Raw genomic sequence first — 18,104 nt, forward strand, 5'->3', positions numbered from 1 at the left:
TTGGACTTTAAAAGCAGTGTATATGGTTTGGCACGGGCATATTTTGAGTTCTGATATTGGGCTGGTTTTATCTCACAGACCTGGCAACCCTGCCAGGGAGCTCCACCTCCACGCAGGTACGCGAGCAACATAGCTAGCAGAAGCTTGTTGTTAGCATGGCGTCGGTGACTGAAAACTCTGTGGTATCTCTACGAAAGACCTTTCAATCGACGGTCAGATATTGATAAGAAGAGGCTGAAAGAGTTGGGACCCGAACATCCGGAATTAAAAATTCAGCAGCAAATCGCTGACCGCGGGAGGACGTACACCCGGAGATTCTCCTCAAGCCGATATGCTAACCGGAGCTGATTAGCTGAATGCTCCATGAGTAATTCGTTTTTTGTTCCCCCTGTCTGTTGTTCCAAAGTCCTGGGACTGAAACTCTCTGGACTACAACGGGGTGAGGGATCTACAGAGCTTCAGACAAGTGTAAAGCACGAATCTTGCCGCAGTTATCTAGCTAAGAGCATGGAGCTAACTCGCTAACAGCTGTTAGCGAGTTAGCTTCATGCAGAGCAGTAGGAGACCGAACTGGCATCGAAACACAACGAAGAAGTTCTGAAAAACAGACACATTCCCTCAAGAATAATGAAACAGGCTGGTTACAGACATGATTGACTTTAACCAGAGAGTTATTGAGAAGTTTGCCAACTTTAAAGAGAGGAGGCTACTTTTCTTTACAGTAGTGGGTCTGCTCTGTCACCCAATGTAACATGTGATCTCTTTCTGACTCTATTCTGCTCTGAACCTCTTTCATGTGACGGTGAAACTCTTTTATTTTGCAAACCTCTGAAACCCAATCCCATGTTCCTTAAAGCTGCTCTGAACCTCTCATGCCCAAAGTTACAGTGTGTTGATAGTTGTTATTGGACAGTGTTGAGCACGCTGTGTTCTTGAAATAAAGCTTTGTTTTTTACTATATTCTACTCAAACCCTCTTTTCTTCTCATTGTTGAGTGCTATTTAAACTGCGCCCCCCCCCCCAAAAAATTCACCAGCCGCCACTGTGCTCACAGGGATCTTCACACGAGCCAATACACTTTTCTTCCACTCCAAACAACATTTTAACCTCACTTTAATGCAGCAGTTGTTCCGATTGTGCAGCTTTTGAAGAACGAGTCGAATGTTTCTGGAGGGCTCATACAAGTGAGCATTAGACACAGGAATAAGCAATGATCATCACCCCACATTAGCCTGCCACCGAGATTTAGGATGAGTGGTGAGGCAATGAAACGATCATTATTACACCAGCAGTCTAAACCATCTCTCAGCAGATGGCGTGCGGAGAGATGCCCCCACATGAAGGGGGTACCATTTGACAAAAGCTGCCGAGCATCTTGAAAAGAATAAGTGTGTGAAGAAGCATTGACAACGTTATCCCCAAAAAAATGAAAAAAATGTTTAAGAGTTTAGAACGGTTGGAATCTTGTTTTTCGCAATGGAGCGTTGAGACAACCGTGTTTTCCGCAGTGTGGATCACTGAGGGCTTTCTCTTTTTTTACATGGTTTGTAACATAGAACAACAACGCCAACAGTCTCTTGGGTAACTTTTTCTTCTGAAAGTAGACAAGAGCGGAGGAGTACGTTGTTTTCTTAAGAGGGTCCTTTCACGACAAGCACCCACACAACACGACTTTACTCGGTACCAAACAGAGATGGGTGGTAGCCGTATTGCTGATACCAAACTATCACGTGTCAATCCCCAGAGAGATGATATCCCCACTAGTGGTCAGAAGTCGCAGTAAAAAACAAGCACACGAGAGGTGGTCTTATTCAGCTGCTCGTTATCAACGACCTCTTTTAAGACACGTTCAAAGCCTCAGGCCATTTCCTGATGCATTTCGTATCATCGTGTCAACACACACACTTATTTCAGACTTCAAAACCAAAAACAGTCCCAAAAAACACATTGCCTTTAAAACGAGGGAAACCGAAGTGCAAAGATGCCAACTCTTTTCTGGGTTTAAGGACATACTGTATTCCTGCAGCCCTTGGTGTCGTGAAAGCAATGGACCATCTGGGGACATCCTTTCAGGGGAAAGCATTGACATCCATTGAGTGCACTTTGATATGAGCACACAAAAGGCCGACATGTGGCAAGTTGTCTTTTCAAAAGTGCTGTAGATGCACGAGGAACTCAGCTGCACACCAAATGTCACAAAAAGTTTCACTATCTACAAACAAAGCGCCAATGAACAGAACACGTTCTTTGGACTTTTCTTGACAAATTAGGGAATATTAGGAGAAAACTATATCTAAATTATTGGACTGTATTCAGAATAACTTTAAATAAAAGTAAAATTCAGTACCAGACAGTAGTCACTGTAACAAAGACAAATAAATGATCCGGTCTGCATTCACTTGGCACACATTATTTCATCCTGGACCTGAAGAACTTCCAATACATTTAAATGATCACTGCTGGTGAGTGAACGCATTTTATTTTCGGCTTTGATAGTGATGCTCGATTCCAATTTAATAGGCACAATTATGTAATTTTTGGTCCAATTCTGTGTTTGTCAGGGAAGCAATTTATGATTTTAAAGTCCGAAGACCAACTGGGAGCATGCTGTATGGGGCTGTATTTTTTTTAAAGAGTCTCCTGTGATAATGGATTCATCCAAATCACATTCTGTAATTCTGTTTCACAAATACCTTTTCCCCCTTGGCCTTATCAGGGGAAACTGGTTTTCAACAAATCTGATACGAGTCATTATTCTTTGCGTTTCCACTTTTGTCTTTGTCCCTTTTGTCATTCTTTTCCTTGACAGCGACCGCGATGAGAAGCCTGCTTAGTTACCACAAAGTGTCATGCAACAGCCAATTAATATCTAAGAGTTTTCCAAAGCTGCCAAATCTCCCGGTCTCTGCTCTGTATTCAGTCTTACTTTGATCGGCAGCAGTATCATCCTATGCCAAAGAGAACTGAAATATTTAAGCTGCTTCTCAAGCACTCTGTGTGCAACCTTTAAATCTCTTCTCTCCGACATATCTAAGCAAAGTGCCCCCCCCCCCCTCGCACCATTAAAGGCAATCTAAGGATGCCCCACCAATTGATCAGAGAGGACGAGTGCAGTGTGGAGCTAAATGGCCATCACGAGGCCTGATGGACCTTTTCTCTCCCAGTGTTCATAGGCAGGGAGGCACTCTCACCAACCCCCCCCCCCCCTCCCACCACCCCCAATTCACTCAATTTGATTCAAAGCATGTTTGTGCCTCTGGATGGAAAGGAAATAGAGGAGAAGGGAACTGATCTGATCTGTCTGCGTAAGATAAACAACAGTGTGGCAGAGTAAGGAGAACTTTCCAATCAGAGCGGGACGAGAAACACATTTTCATCCACTGCTCATAAGGCTAAGTCATCGTGTCACTTATGTCCTTAACCACATATGTTTTCAGACTACATGCTGTGAATTAGTCATCACCCACTGCGAGTAATCAAGGTTTATGGAAGTTATGGAACTGAAGAACCTTTAGTTTAACAATTATCTGCATTGCAACGTTAATTAAACTACCTTGAGCAGACAACAGTGCAGCCTGCTTCGAAAATGTTAAAAAGCACATCAAATGAATGTTTGGTAAAGTTCTGAAATGTAAACGGAGGAATAAGCAAGCAAACTGGATACAGTGGAGTTTTTTTGCGCCTCACTGCGATGACAAACGGCAAATTAATGCCACGAGACTAATCTTTGACAAGTCATTGCCTTTATGAGCTAAAGGGAAGTAGCAATTAGGCTACGAAGACATAAACAACAAAGGAGCTGTGGGACATCAGAGGTAAATTGACCATGACTCCGACACGGAGGAGGCTGATAATCCGAGCGCCAGTATAAAGCAGAGTAAGCAGGTTAATGTGGGAGTTCAAACAGCATCCTCCTCGCTTGATTAGACCCTGCAAGTCCAGAATAAACGTCCCATTTAAACCCAGCTCCTTGTACCTGTGGCCACTCGGGAATAAACTGCATAGACATCTCAACAGCTGGACGTGATGCAGAGGAACAACTTACTGTATATCGAGACAGCCTATATCCACTACAATGGGTCTCCCGGAGCTCCATTATGCTGCCACAATATCATACACAACGGGGTAAATGGCATGTAAACAATAATATAGAGATATATCTATATATTTGAATTTCCATTGAATTGAATCTAGCTTCAGCGCGGGTTGAATCTATTCTGAAAACTTCATCCCCGATGATGAGTCGGCTGTGTCTCCAGAGCAGCTCCCGCTCGCGTCGATTGCCACGAGCAGCAAGTGGGACAAAACGCGTACAGGGAATTAATGTCGCCCCAGAGCTCAGCGTACACATCACAGGTGAGCTGAGGCGCACGAAAGGAGAACGAAATTAAAAAACGCAACCCCCGGCACAGCGGAGAGGCAGCACGGCGCTTCTCCTGCGGTCTCAACAGCCGGCAGCTCCGGACTGAACCCGGCGTGAAGCCCCTCTCGGCTCGCCGGAGGACCTCGTGTCCGACGAGCGAGAGATGAGCGATAACGCAAACGTGTCAAGTAACGCGTCACCGGCGTCCAGCGATGGACCGCCGCCTGCAGCCACACACGTACAGATAGTCGGGTGTATGACTAATATAATAATTAAAAATAAATAAATAAAACCAGCTCCGATGATGCCAGTATGGATCAAACTTGAACACGCGTACCTGCGTACTGCAAGAGAAACATTGTCCACAGACGGCGAGCTGCGATTCGTGCCGGTCGTCTGCTGTAGGACGAAGTGTGCGAAGTATAAATCCTTGAATGGAGACGGGTTGGGGGGGGGAGCTTGTCCCTCAGTCAGTCCCGCTCCGCTCGGCAGACCGAACTGCAATGAGAGCAGATAGTCGAAGCGGGACCTTTTTCGCGACGGTGGGCGAGCCCGCCCTCGCGACGTGCCCGGTTCGCGGCTGGAGCAGAACAGCGGTCCGCTTCGGATAGGCACGCGGCTCGCGGGCGAACTCTCCGGGCTGTTTCGGTGGGTGCAGTAAAAACACAAATACACTCTTGCCCGTATTCTTTGTCAGTCTGCTGTGAGGGGGAGCTCGAGCACTGGCGGCCTGAAGGAGGGAGGGGCGCGTTTTCAGAGAGAGAGCCGCAGCCGAGCTTCCCCTATGCCATGGAGAGTCGCTCTCGGCGAACAGGAGGAATCACTCAACACGCTGCCCACTCCTGAGCTGCATGCCAAATAGACCAGGGCTTTTGGTTCGTTGGTGTGTTTGTTTTTACCTCAAGCTTCTGTTAAGATCGTTAGGACATCTTTTCAGATGCAGCCAAACCATACACCTCCCCCCGTAAAGCGAGGTTATTTGTCCAAAACTTGTATTAAAAACAGTGGGTGCTTACATTTTGAGGAGGGTGTCATTCTGCAGCCTGCCAGTTGGAGGAGGAGATGCAAAGAATTATCAGTTTAATATTTCAGCCCCATGCTTCGCAGGCAGACAGTGATGAGGCATTTCGTCATCTCCGAGGCTCAGGATACAATCTGAGTTTTTGTTTCTTATTGTTATCCATACGTTGTTGCAAGTGTTTACTAAAATAAGTAGGAATTGAATCATCTTGAGGAAGCTGCAGGCTGTTAAAATTCTTTTAAAAGTAAAGAGTGACAAATGAGCAGTATCTGTTTGCCAACTTGAAAATGGGACATTCATACGTCCATGTTTATACATTGGATCAGTGTAGCCATTCTGATGAAACAAATTGAAAAATAAATACGTGTATAATCTTTGGCTCCAGCAGTCAAAAATAAATAGTTTTAAAACAGGGCAGAGGCTTCTGGGGATGTGAATACACAATCTTGGTTTGATCAACAAAGCCAGAAGATTAATTACACACGGAAAACAGCAAAACAAACACTATTATGCCTCCATAATTAGACGCAAGCTGTGTAAAGTCCTAAAAAAAAAGGGAAGAAAAATTGGATTTAAATGATATCTACTGTGGTCAGTTGAGCCATTCATTACCGATATCATGAACTCCGTTCGCTCTGGTTCACACTGGCTTCTGGAAAAAATGCTGACATCACCGGTCTAATGTTCATGTTCAGTCTAATGGTAACAGCCTGTCAAACAGGTTCATCATTTATTAAAGTTGGTATAAACACACTGCTCATTTTGGGAAAATGTCACCTGATACTTTAACGATTTCTTTTCTCGAGAGAAAATGAAAACCTTTTTCCTGAGTTAGTGTTCCTTGAAATAGGAGCATGAACAGGTAAAGAAAAATATATATACATCAATATATATATAAATTCACACACATCAATATATATATATTAGGGCTGTCAGCGTTAACGCGTTAATCTATGCGATTAATTTGGCCGCGTTAACGCACTAAAATATTTTAACGCAATTTTTTTTTTTTTTTAAACCGCGGCAGTACGGTTTGACACTGTTTCCGTTTTTAAAACAATTATTTCTCCGCGAAAATAAGGAGCAGAAATCAGTTTAACTCGTGGATGAATCAGTCGGGTTTCCTCCTGCTCCTCCTTCCTCCCGTCTCCCCCTCTGATACACAGAGGAGCAGAGGGGCGACGTGTCGGGTGACGCGGCGCGGAAAGAACTCGTCACACGAAACCTTCACCATGATTTGTCAATCCGTTTCGGTAAAAACAACCAATGAACACTCAGTAAATCACAAAGGACCTCCCACCTCACAGGTCAGGCTCATTTAGCAGCCTGTCAGTCAGAGAACCAGAGAACACGGCGTATGGACAATGAGCCTTATTTCAGAGCTGAGATTGTTCTGGAATGTTTGATGTATAACACGTGGGGGTGTGTCACATGCAAAAGACTTTAAACGGTGAATTTAATTTATTTTGTAAAATGTATAAAATGCCCATAGCCTCCAGAGGGTTAACGTGACATATTTGAATGTCAGTCAGTTACCAAGGCCACTGGTTCTGCTGTGTTCAGTGTTAAAGATGACAGGACCAATGGGGTCTCAATATATATATTTTTTTTACTAATCTGATGTTTCACTGAAGAAACTATTTATCATCCACGATATTAAATACCTCGCTGTATATGTAGGAGCCTCTTTGAAAACACAGCTCTGTGTGAAGTTTTGTCTTTAAAAAGAAGGAAAACACTTTTAAGCGCGATTAATCGCGATTAATTAATCGCAATTTCAAAATGTGCGATTAATTAGTTAAATTTTTTACATCGATTGACAGCCCTAATATATATATATGCACACATATATATTAGGGCTGTCAATCGATTAAAAAAAAGTAACTAATTAATCGCACATTTTGAAAATCATTAATCGCGATTAAAAGGTTTTTTTCTTCTAAAGACTAAATCTTCTAAATGAACGAGTAATCACTTCAGACGGCGTGTATTTTAGACACTTGTTTAAGTGTATTCTTTTTTAAAGACAAAACTTCACACAGAGCTGTGTTTTCAAAGAGGCTTCTACCTATAAAGTGCCAGTGAGGTATTTAATATCGTGGATGATGAATTGTTTCTTCAGTGAAACATCCAGATTAGTAAAAGAAAAAAGTGCATTTGAGACACCATTGGTCCTGTCATCTTTAACATTGAACAGCAGAACCAGTGGCCTTGATAAACTGACTGACATTCAAATATGTCACGTTAACCCTCTGGAGTCTGGGCTAATTTTCTCGATTTTACAAAAAAATGTTAATTCACCTTTTAAAAGCTTTTGCATGTGACACATCCAGTGTTTCCCCCACCATTCTATCAGGGTGAGGCCCCGCCCCCCTGTAATGTTCTCTATCGCGCCAGATTACAGCAGAAGTAATGTACAGTTCTTTCCTTAAAGACGTCTTTGTTCTTTTATTAAACTAAACGTCTGTTGTTGGTCGTCTCCACAGCAGCATGTCATTCTGTCTCGACGTGTCCTTCACTCTTCTCGGCTCTCCGTCTCCCGCGCCGCAGAGCTCCATGCCGGCGTGTCTGCGCGCGCATCGGGGCGGAGAAAGAAAAAAAAGTCACCTGCACCTTCCGCCCCGCGGCACCGACACGTTGCCCTGTTTCTCTGTGAATATCGAGGAGCAGACGGGCGGAATTAGGCGGACTGCCGCGGCTTGACACTCAGAGGAGTGCAACAACTTCAACGCACACCGGAAGTAAACAAAGTTGCGTTAATGCGTTAAAATATTTTAGTGCGTTAATCGCGTCCAAATTAATCGCATAGATTAACGCGTTAACGCTGACAGCCTTAATATATATGCATATATACATACATATATTCAATTCAGTTTATTTGTAGAGCCCAATTTCACAAATGTGTCTCGGAGTGCTTTACAATCTGTACACATCCCTGCCCCAAAACCTCACATCGGATCAGGAAAAACTCCCAAATAACCCTTCAGGGGGAAAAAAAGGGAATAAACCTGCAGGAGAGCAACAGAGGAGGATCCCTCTCCAGGATGGACAGGTGCAATAGATGTCATGTGTACAGAAGGACAGATTTAGAGTTAAAATACATTCAATGAATATGACAGAGTGTATGAATAGTTCATAGTAGGCATATTCCACGATGGAGACCTCCACGATCCATCAGGCAGATGGAGGAGTGGGCGGAGTCTCAACAGTGGGCGGAGTCTCAACAGGGCAGTGGCGTAGTTGGTAGCAGGAATTCCACGACCCAGACCTCGATGATCCATCAGGCAGATAGGATCTATGCCGTCTCATAGCAGGGTGTCTACAGGAATAAACCAGTGAAATTTAAGACTTAAGACTTTTTAAGACCACGTCGAAATCAAATTTAAGACCTAACTTACGATGGAAATATACATTAATCTAAATAAACTAATTCAAAGTAAACACACTGATGTCTGTTTAAAATTAACAGTATGGTGTAATGCAAAAGGATAACACAAATGTCATTGCTGTTGTAAATTATATTTATTATAGTGCTGTGAAAAATAACGCGTTAACTCAGTTAATCCAATTACAGGTTTAACTAGTTTTTTTTTTTTAACGCATTTAACGCATGAGCTTCAATCCGTCTGTTGTTGGTCGTCGGGACGAAAAAAAAGTCACTTGCAAAATGAGCTTCCAATCCACCACTTCAATCTGAACTCTGTCCGCTCTCATGCAGACGGTCTGTTCATCGGTAATGATCCATCCGCAGGTTCACCCACGGAAACCTTGTTACGATTTACTTCCTGTAGATCAGGGTCTCAACACGCCGATCGCGACCTGCCAGTCGATCGCGCGTAGTGTCGGTAGATCGCATGACATTAAAAAGATTGGCCCGCCCCGACATGTTCTCTATAGCACGCCTTTGTTCTTTTATTAAATTAAACGCCTGTTGTTGATCGATCTCCACAGCAGCATGTCATTTCTGTCTCTTCGCATTGCGTTAACACTTATCGATCTCCGCCTCGCGGCCACAGAGCTCCGTGCGCATCGATCGACCGAGCAAAAAAAAGTCACTTGTCAATCTGTGTCCGGGCCGGTGAGGTTTCAGCTTTGCAGCGGTCCCCCGTCCTTTCATCACGGCCCAGTTCATGAAGAAAACCCACACAGTCAGTTTGCCTCAGCAGCTGCTAGAGGAAGACTAGAGGCCTTTAGATTGTATCATGGTGGAGTTAATGGTTGACAAACAAGAGAAAATGTTCTGTTTAACCCTCCTGTTACCTTTACATTTACTAACATATTTTACCCTCGGTCAATTTGACCCCAGTAATTAAAACCTCCAGAAAATTATTAGAATTAATATTGCTTCCCAAGTTTAAGTGTGAGGTACTTTATGTTTGTTTGTTGACTACCTAAATAGCCCTTTAAATAAATAAAAAGTTGATATTTCTGATATGTTTGACACAGTGAAAAACGCCTGGTCAAATTGACCCCAAAGAACACCGACATTAAACATTGAATGGGGTCAAATTGACCCGAAAGGTAACAGGAGGGTTAAACATTCTGTTTAGGATGAAGATGTATTAATGTTCCATATGGAAGAAAACTGCTAAATAACTGCTGAGTTGCAGCACCATTGTATAGAAGAATGTATAAATGTATATATCCGTCTTTTGTCATAAATCTCTATGTTCTCACAAAATATACCGAGAATATCGGTAATATGTGATTAATCATGATTAATCCACAAAAACCTGTGATTAATCAGATTAAAATTTTTAATCGTTTCACAGCCCTAATTTATTAATAAATTTTCAGAACATTTAAGTCCCATGAACAAATGCTTATATCAAGTAAATATATTTTAAAAATACAGTCAACATAGTTCCTTTTGAACAAAAAAAATCTATAAAAGAACATAAATAACAATTTCAGCTCCTTTTAAAATGCAAATTCATTTACATAATAGAATGTATGTGTGTGTGTGTGTGTGTGTTCTTATGTCTCTATGTGATGGATGTTTGTGCACAGGTTCATGTCTACTCCTGAGCTTTTGTGAATATACTAGGAAAACAATCCTTTTCAAACTGTATTAATATAAAAACTTCCAGTTGACATTTGGTCCATTCTCCTGGAAAAAAGAAAGAAAAAAGGCAGACATTAGCCAAACAACAGTCAACACATCTCTTCATGACACCACCACTTCAGATTAATGTCAGACTGGATAAATATGAATGAAAACTATTTTTACAAATTAAGCAACGCGAGCCATCCCTTGAGCCGAGTGAACACTATGTAGACATTGACAGGTAAACACCACTCTACTACCATTCTAAAACTATATTTAATTAGTCTAATTAATGTGTAGTGCGCCTATGCATAGCTGTTATTAACTTGACACATGAGTAAAGCTTAACTATATGAAACACATACTCATATACATGAGGTTAGTTAATACATATATTTATGTTAGACTTACTTTGAGATGCTGAAGTAGGTCCTGGGCGTGTCATGGCCCATGAGCTCCACAGGATCCTGACTGGACGTGGTCATTTCACCAACAGCGCACATGAAGTCCAGCTGTCTGCTCGCGGTGGTCTGGTCCAGAGTCTCGTGGAACAGAATGAAGAACACGGCGCCCTGTTGGACTTCGGTGATGAGCTCTTTGTTGCACGGCGCTGGATTTCCTCCGGTGACCTCCAGCGTTGTAGCGTTGACGTCGTTGCGAGCGGCGGAGCAGGAGCTAGCCCCGCGGGCTGCTGGCGGCCTTCGCTAGTCTCTGTGCTTCTTGCTCTGCTCGTGAGATTCCACCGCTGGAAAGTCTCGCGACACATAACGCAGCTTCAGAAGCATTTCACCGACCGTGACCAGAAACACTCGTTCTTTTCAAGCCGTTGTTGAACTTGCATCCTGCCATGTTTTCTAAACTAGTCGATGCTTCACGTTGTCGGGGATTGATGGGACTGAATACGCGGGGCCCCTTTAAGAGAAGGGGCGTGGCCCCGGTGACACCAGAGACACCGCAGAGCGACCGGAGCAAAATACGGACCTGGCGGAACAGAATGCCTCATATTCGTAATGACATGACACCCAAAAAATTTAAGACCAATCCAATCTGAATTTAAGACTTTTTAAGGCCTTATTTTTAGGAAAAGCAATTTAAGACTTTTTAAGACTTTTTAAGGACCCGCGGACACCCTGTCATAGGGTCCGACGACCCCATGAGACGTGAAGTCAAAAGGACTCCGGGGAGAAAGCAGAGTTAGTAACGTGTGATGGAGATATGAAAATTCATCCCTAAGGAGAGAAAAAAGAGGAGATAGGTGCTCAGTGCATCCTAAAACGTCCCCCGGCAGCTATAAGCCTATAGCAGCATATCAAGGGGCTGGACCAGGTGAACCTGATTCAGCCCTAACTATAAGCTCTGTCAAAGAGGAAGGTCTTAAGTCTACTCTTAAACGAGGTGACTGTGTCTGCCTCCCGGACTGAAATTGAAGCTGGTTCCATAAAAGAGGAGCTTGATAACTGAAGGCTCTGGCTCCCATTCTACTTTTTAAGACTCTAGGGACTACAAGTAGTCCCGCATTTAGTCATATATATACACACACATCAATATATATACATAGATATATATATATACACAGACAGATATAGAAGATCACTTCATATAAAGACGGTGAAAAATAACAGTTGAATGCATAAAAGGGCTTTGGGGCCGAGTTAATCTCGAGTCATCATTGCGGTTCACGCATTTCATTTTGCACACATTGAAAATATACATTTTGGTGGACCGGATTAGAAATTGCATCTACCTTTGGTTGAAAGCTCAACACGGAGCCAAATGTTTCATTTGATCTTCCACCAGGTCAGTTTCATTCCCTTCATTAGCCGTCAGTTTGGGAATGGGCGTTGACTCCCTAAAATGAATGATCATGTCCTTGGTCTTTCAACGCGTGCAGATTAAGAACCGGCCCGTGACCTAGTTCCTCACCTTCCAGAAGGCGTAGTGCAACAGAATCATGTTTTACAATGTGTCTGTTTTGCTGTTTGTGTGAAGAATATAGAAGAGGAGAGAGGGATCACATCCTTGAGATGAAATGAATGATGAGTTAGAAAGAGATGTCATTAACTCCCACCTCTGAACGCTCTGTCAAAACAAGTATAAAATCCATCCAGTGACATTAATGTCACGATTAAAACCATAAACAAGTTTCTCTACATGAGAATATGGTTTCAGATGGAGAGAAAAAAAAAAAATACAAAGAAATCGACAAAAGAAAGTCAACGGACCCTCGACATGATGATCCAGGTAGTTCAGGGTTCAGGTGGCGGTCTCCCGATCGAACAGACTGTATTTGTTGTCTCGCTAGCCGTACCTAATAAACTGGCCAGCGGCAGTATGAGGCATGAAAGAAGAGCTGCATTGAAACATGCACATAAACAGAAACACGCGTCCATATGTACAAGCCAAGACTGACGTTGCGTCGTTAGGTCAAAACCAACAAGTCTGTTTCCACTGCCATCATACAATCATTTCAACTGGTAAATAAGGTGTTGCCCTCAAATTCCAGTCACCTTCCCACAAACACGGTGTTGGAAAGATCCAAAGTGCAGTTATGAGAGCGATGCATGTGTTGCCACATGAGTAATCTACACATGTGTCTTTCATCATTTGTCAGCCAGTACTGACGCTGTGGCAGCTGACTTGTTTAGGGGTAAACCAGGTTTCTCCTTTGGAAAACAAAAAGTGTTTGCTCAATACGCACCGATATTTCCAGGTCGTAAATCTGCACATTTACAGTCAGACACTGTTGACGGAGGATTTGGAGATGCATAGAACGGGGTTCACACATTTTTACCGATATATTTCCATAACTTGTCCAAATGCCTTAGAGGCAGATTTGTTCATGACCATACGTTCTCTGAAACCGTTTGTGTATCCACGGAATAAAAGGTCAGTCGGACGTTTCTCCAGACGCGGAGAGCAACGTACCACAAAGTGAACATTAGAGACGTCAACGGAACATTATAGACTATAACAGGTATTTAGGAAGCAAAGCTCCACTATTCCAAAACTTCCTGGGTTCATGAGAATATCAAAAGCTCTGTGGGCCTGGAAATTTCAAATTTCATGACTTCCAGGTTTTACTATTGTTGACAGTAGGAATGTAAAGATCAAATATGCAAAAAAAACTTTACGTAATACCAACAGAGCAACTTCTCTCTGAAGGTGAAAATGAACAAGAATCCAAAAGAACCTTGAAAGAGCTTCTTTTTTTTATTAGACTAAAGTATTTGCAATTACAGATTTATACTTTCAGTTCTAGTTGTTGCACACCTTTTTCTACAAATCCAAAGACTGGCCTGAAGACAACACGTAACTGTATTTAGGCAACCATTTCTTCATGCTACGTTACTACGAGAATTCTTGGAAAGACTTCAGAAACATGACAATAATATGTGGACCTGTCTTCCTTTCACGTTTGGACTGCAGCCTTGAAAACATATTGGATGGACAAGCCTATTAATCCCAATATCACATACCCTGTGAAGTTGGTTGGTTAAAAAAAAATATATATATATAAGAAAGAAAAAAGTGCCTGCAGCCATGCACACACATGAAGGTCAGCTTTAGGAGACACATCAGCAGCTACAAACACAGTACTATGAGCCAGGAGTTACGCATCTATCATCTAGAAAGATGGAGGGATGTAAAATAACTGATAGATAGCTTTTGTTCCCGCTGCCCACCAGAACAGAGGACAAATAAACAGATTTTTTCCCGAGGCAAAATTCAATTACCCCCGTCAGCCAGTAGTAATGAGTAACAGCCAGTGCATGCTCTCATTCAATTTCAGTGTGCCTAGGGAATTATGTTTTTCTGATGTCTCCATTTTTTTCCTAACAATGATGTTCTTTTTGTGGCTTGCTTAGTGTAGCAACACATTCAAATCAAACACCAATCTGACGCTGTGCCTCAGCAGATGAAAGCATTCTTGGATTGCTTTCATAGTTCCTGACATTTGGTCACATTACAGGCCACTTTGGTCAAATAAACCGCAGTGCTTAAAAGAGGTGAACGATTTCCCCATCCCTTTCAAAACGTGGTCCATAAATCATAAACTCATGCCAGTCAAATGGGCTTCAAATATTAATGCAGAAATGTATGGAACGGTCAACCCCTATGATCTCATGCTTAATTCATTTGTTTAGTTAACAGGGAACTGTTTCAGAAAATGAATTATTTAAATTCAATTACTTGAGCCGGGCCTCAACAACAACTATCGGAGCAAAACGAGTTCTCCAAGAGGAATATACCCTTCTTCGTAACTAGCCCTCCTCCGTTCATCAATATTTCCCTTTTCACAAAATCACATTTATAACCATTTGTCCCGTGAGACGTTGGCGCTGTCGGTCTCCGTCGAGTAGCACATCACACAAGTGCTGTTTTCACTCGGTTCGAGTGTGCCTTGCTGTATCAACATGCCCTTTCCAATCAAACAAAAGGACTTGTGTAGCAGCTCCACGAGCCCTTCAGGGAGGGAGGGAGAATGATCTTTAAAAAAGGTTCTGCTCAGCAGAAAGCTGTTTTAAAAAAGGGACTGCGAAGGTATTTTTGGTGTCTTCCATTTAGAACTCATGAATGTTTTTGTGACTCAGGCGAGTGGAAAAAGTCATTAACTGCACTGCCCTCCATGAAGGAAGACAGCCAGCACAGAAATGTGTCTCGACGATGAGGGTCATCTTGGTCTTTTGGCTTCTCGCTAGTTATCTTTGACCTCCATCTTCCTTAATCCCTATTTTTCTAATGACCTATCCATTCTTCTCCTCCTTTAACTCACATCCCTGGCCCCTGACTGACGGTTAGCAGATGATCATCTGGATAGGCAAGGTTGAGGTGCCTCCTCTCACGTCATTAGGTGGGCTGTACGGTGTCCCAGTTAACGTATCGGTGTGTTCCTGCTTGGGAGGAATTTAATGAGATGTGGAGGAATGGCGAGACGCCATAAAAGGTCCAACATGTTTGGCGATGCAGGACCATGTTTGCCGTAGTTTCCATGCGAGAGGAGGGAGTTACTGTACAGTTGGTGCCTTTGTGACGGCATCTTTTCTGGAAACCGGATTAGGCTGAATCGAAACGGAGGCCAGGCCTGTGACTGAAGACTTTTCCCCTCAGCATGAATATTGATGGGAATGATTCTCAAACTGAGTGCAAAACAAGTGTTAACCTACTGCACAGCTCTAATGTCGTCAACGGCGCTCGCTGCCCGGGCAGAACTCACAGCCAGGGAATCCCTTGACTTGTGCCGTTACAGCGTTGCCATCGATATAGCCACAATAAGAAGTGACCGCAAATCATGTTTGTTTGTTGGACAACGCCAACGGCGCTTCATTCAACTGCTGAAAGTCCTCAGAGACGAGCAAAAGCAGCGGATTGTGAGCATGCGCGGGCACGGCGTCTCGGCAGCCGTGTTGTGAAGCGACGCTGGTTGCGATTCCTGGAACAGAATTGGCCATCGGCCTCACACGGGCTCAGACTTAGCTGCCCCCCCCCCCCCCCCCAAGTCAACATTCACACAAAGACCGTTTTGTAGACGGTCTTCCAGCTCCCACCAAGAGGTCAACATAAAAGGCTAAAAAATGTGGGATGACGAGACTTGAGACTTGAGTTTAAAAAAACAACCCTTTTACATGTTCCACGTGAAAAGACCACGTATCCATCGGTTAGTCTTTCTGTTTGTAAATGTCTACTACAACCTACACCTGCCGATTTAAGAGCAGCCGTAAATCATAAGAGCGCGAGAGCCTCGTGAGAAAACTAGTAAATGTCAAGTACGTGGTATGTTCTGGCCAAGTATTCGTCATCTCTCTTCTGATGACGTGAAATATGATGAAATATGGCAGATGAACAGTGGCAGTAAATGTGGGTCAAGGAAGATGCCAAAACAGCCGCTGTGGAATGTCGTGTTGTCTTCAGTTCAGCAGAGACGTTTTAATCGATTCTGGAGTCGAAGAGTCTTTCAAACAACAGGCTCTCTTTTGTAACAGTCATGTGCATGTCTGCAAATAATGGAAAATAACTATAATTTTGGCACAATACAAGTTGCTGATAACAGCCGTGACGTTCTGTGAAATTAAAAACTTCATCCAGAGAAACATGAAGGCAAATATACATGCAATAGTTAGTGAGTTCTCGCCAGCCAAGAAGTAATTTAATCATATCTCATCAAGACTGTTCCATAAATACAGATACTGTCCATATCTCAACATGACAGAAACCATATCTAGCTTTGTAGGACTGTCATCACTGTTATTTCATGCTACGAAGCTAGCATTTTTCATTCTCAACACAAGGAGAGAAAAACATTAGTTTCCTAGGAATGTCGCCACATCAAACCTCTAACCCAGAACCGCGTGTAAAGCAAAATGTCGGCTGAATGCATTATTACATCCCTCCTTGTTGCAGACGGCCATGCAGTGGGGGTTGGTGTGGACAGAATTTGATTAGTTCATCTAATCCAGCGTGCACGGTGGAGACTAAGGCGAACGATTGATCAACGGTGGTGTCTTTTCTTTTTGTTCATTTAAACTCACAAAATTAGCTTTGAATAGACAAGTAGCTGTGAATAGACTTTGGCCGCAAGACGGTGTTTAATTAACCAAGAGGCAGACAAAGAACGTGACATCTTCATTGCCTCATAAACTGACCAGAAACATCTCTAAACTGCCCACCATCATTGGACTGGAGGACATTGCTAGATAATTGAACCAACTTGTGGCGAATACACTAAATACTGTATAAAACGCCGCTGTGTGGAAGGGTGAAGACAGAGAGACGATGCAACGGCAGGAGAAAGGCGGCGTATCAGACAGAGCATTTATTATCACCCGACTGACCTGCATCTTGTGCCGTGTGAGTGTGATGAGAAAGGACACACTCATCGGCCAAAGCCCAGCGAGAGGCGCTTTTCAATCCCCTTCTCTTTCCTCTCTCTTCGGCAATCTGTCAGTTTCATACTTGGTGAAATTTCTTTCCCTGCACAATGTACTGTAGGGTCTCGTTGTTTTTGGGAAATACAAACGCGGCTCACAGAGACATATTAAAGCCGTACCTAAAGCGAGGAATATTAACCAAGTTTGTTTCTCTGAACATGATTATGGAACAGAAAATTGTCTATTCAACAATTCTAGCCCTCTTTTTTTCTTTTCTTTCTATTGTGCACTTGTCGTGTTAGTGAGATGCAGTGGCAGGAAACAAGCCCACATAATGAACATTTAAACTGGAATTTTGATAACAAGGCTGAGGATCTACACAGATGCTATAATAATACATACAATTTCTAGAGCACTTTTCATAGTACTCAAAGACGCTATATCGTGGCTTTGTGAGGTTGAACACAGTGGTGCTCTCATCCTGAAGCAAACATGCTGACATCTAGCAGGAGGAATGTTTACCATGTTCACTATCGGTGCGTTACTATGCTAATATTAGCCAGTTAGCACATACCATGAAGCACTACTGAGGCCGACAGGGATGTCCATAGTTTTACCATTCGCCAAAATATTAGAGAAATGCTACTTTTGACATCGGGATGGTGCTATGGTCAGGGAATCACGCAGGTTATCACAATTCACACCACATTTGAACAGGAATCCATTCGATAACGTCAGGGGATCCTCTGGGAACCATGAAAGTACACAAATTCCATTCAAAGCTATTTAATATCCAGTAATGCTGAA

At 43.0% G+C, this 18,104-nt stretch overlaps 1 protein-coding gene across 5 annotated transcripts in view; it reads right to left on the bottom strand.

The window, feature by feature from the left end:
• The window catches only part of enox2 (ecto-NOX disulfide-thiol exchanger 2), a 151,963-nt gene that overhangs the window by 102,275 nt on the left and 31,584 nt on the right, over positions 1 to 18,104 (bottom strand). The window contains exon 1 of one of the 5 annotated variants that reach the window (XM_056438974.1): positions 4,701 to 4,961. The exons of the other annotated variants lie outside the window; for them this stretch is intronic. Coding sequence (XP_056294949.1) covers positions 4,701 to 4,722 — 22 coding nt within the window. The 5' untranslated portion in view covers positions 4,723 to 4,961. Of the gene's footprint in view, positions 1 to 4,700; positions 4,962 to 18,104 lie in introns of those variants that run through there. 5 annotated transcript variants of the gene reach the window in all.

Source organism: Pseudoliparis swirei, chromosome 19, assembly GCF_029220125.1.
Source record: "Pseudoliparis swirei isolate HS2019 ecotype Mariana Trench chromosome 19, NWPU_hadal_v1, whole genome shotgun sequence".
NCBI lineage: Eukaryota > Metazoa > Chordata > Actinopteri > Perciformes > Liparidae > Pseudoliparis > Pseudoliparis swirei.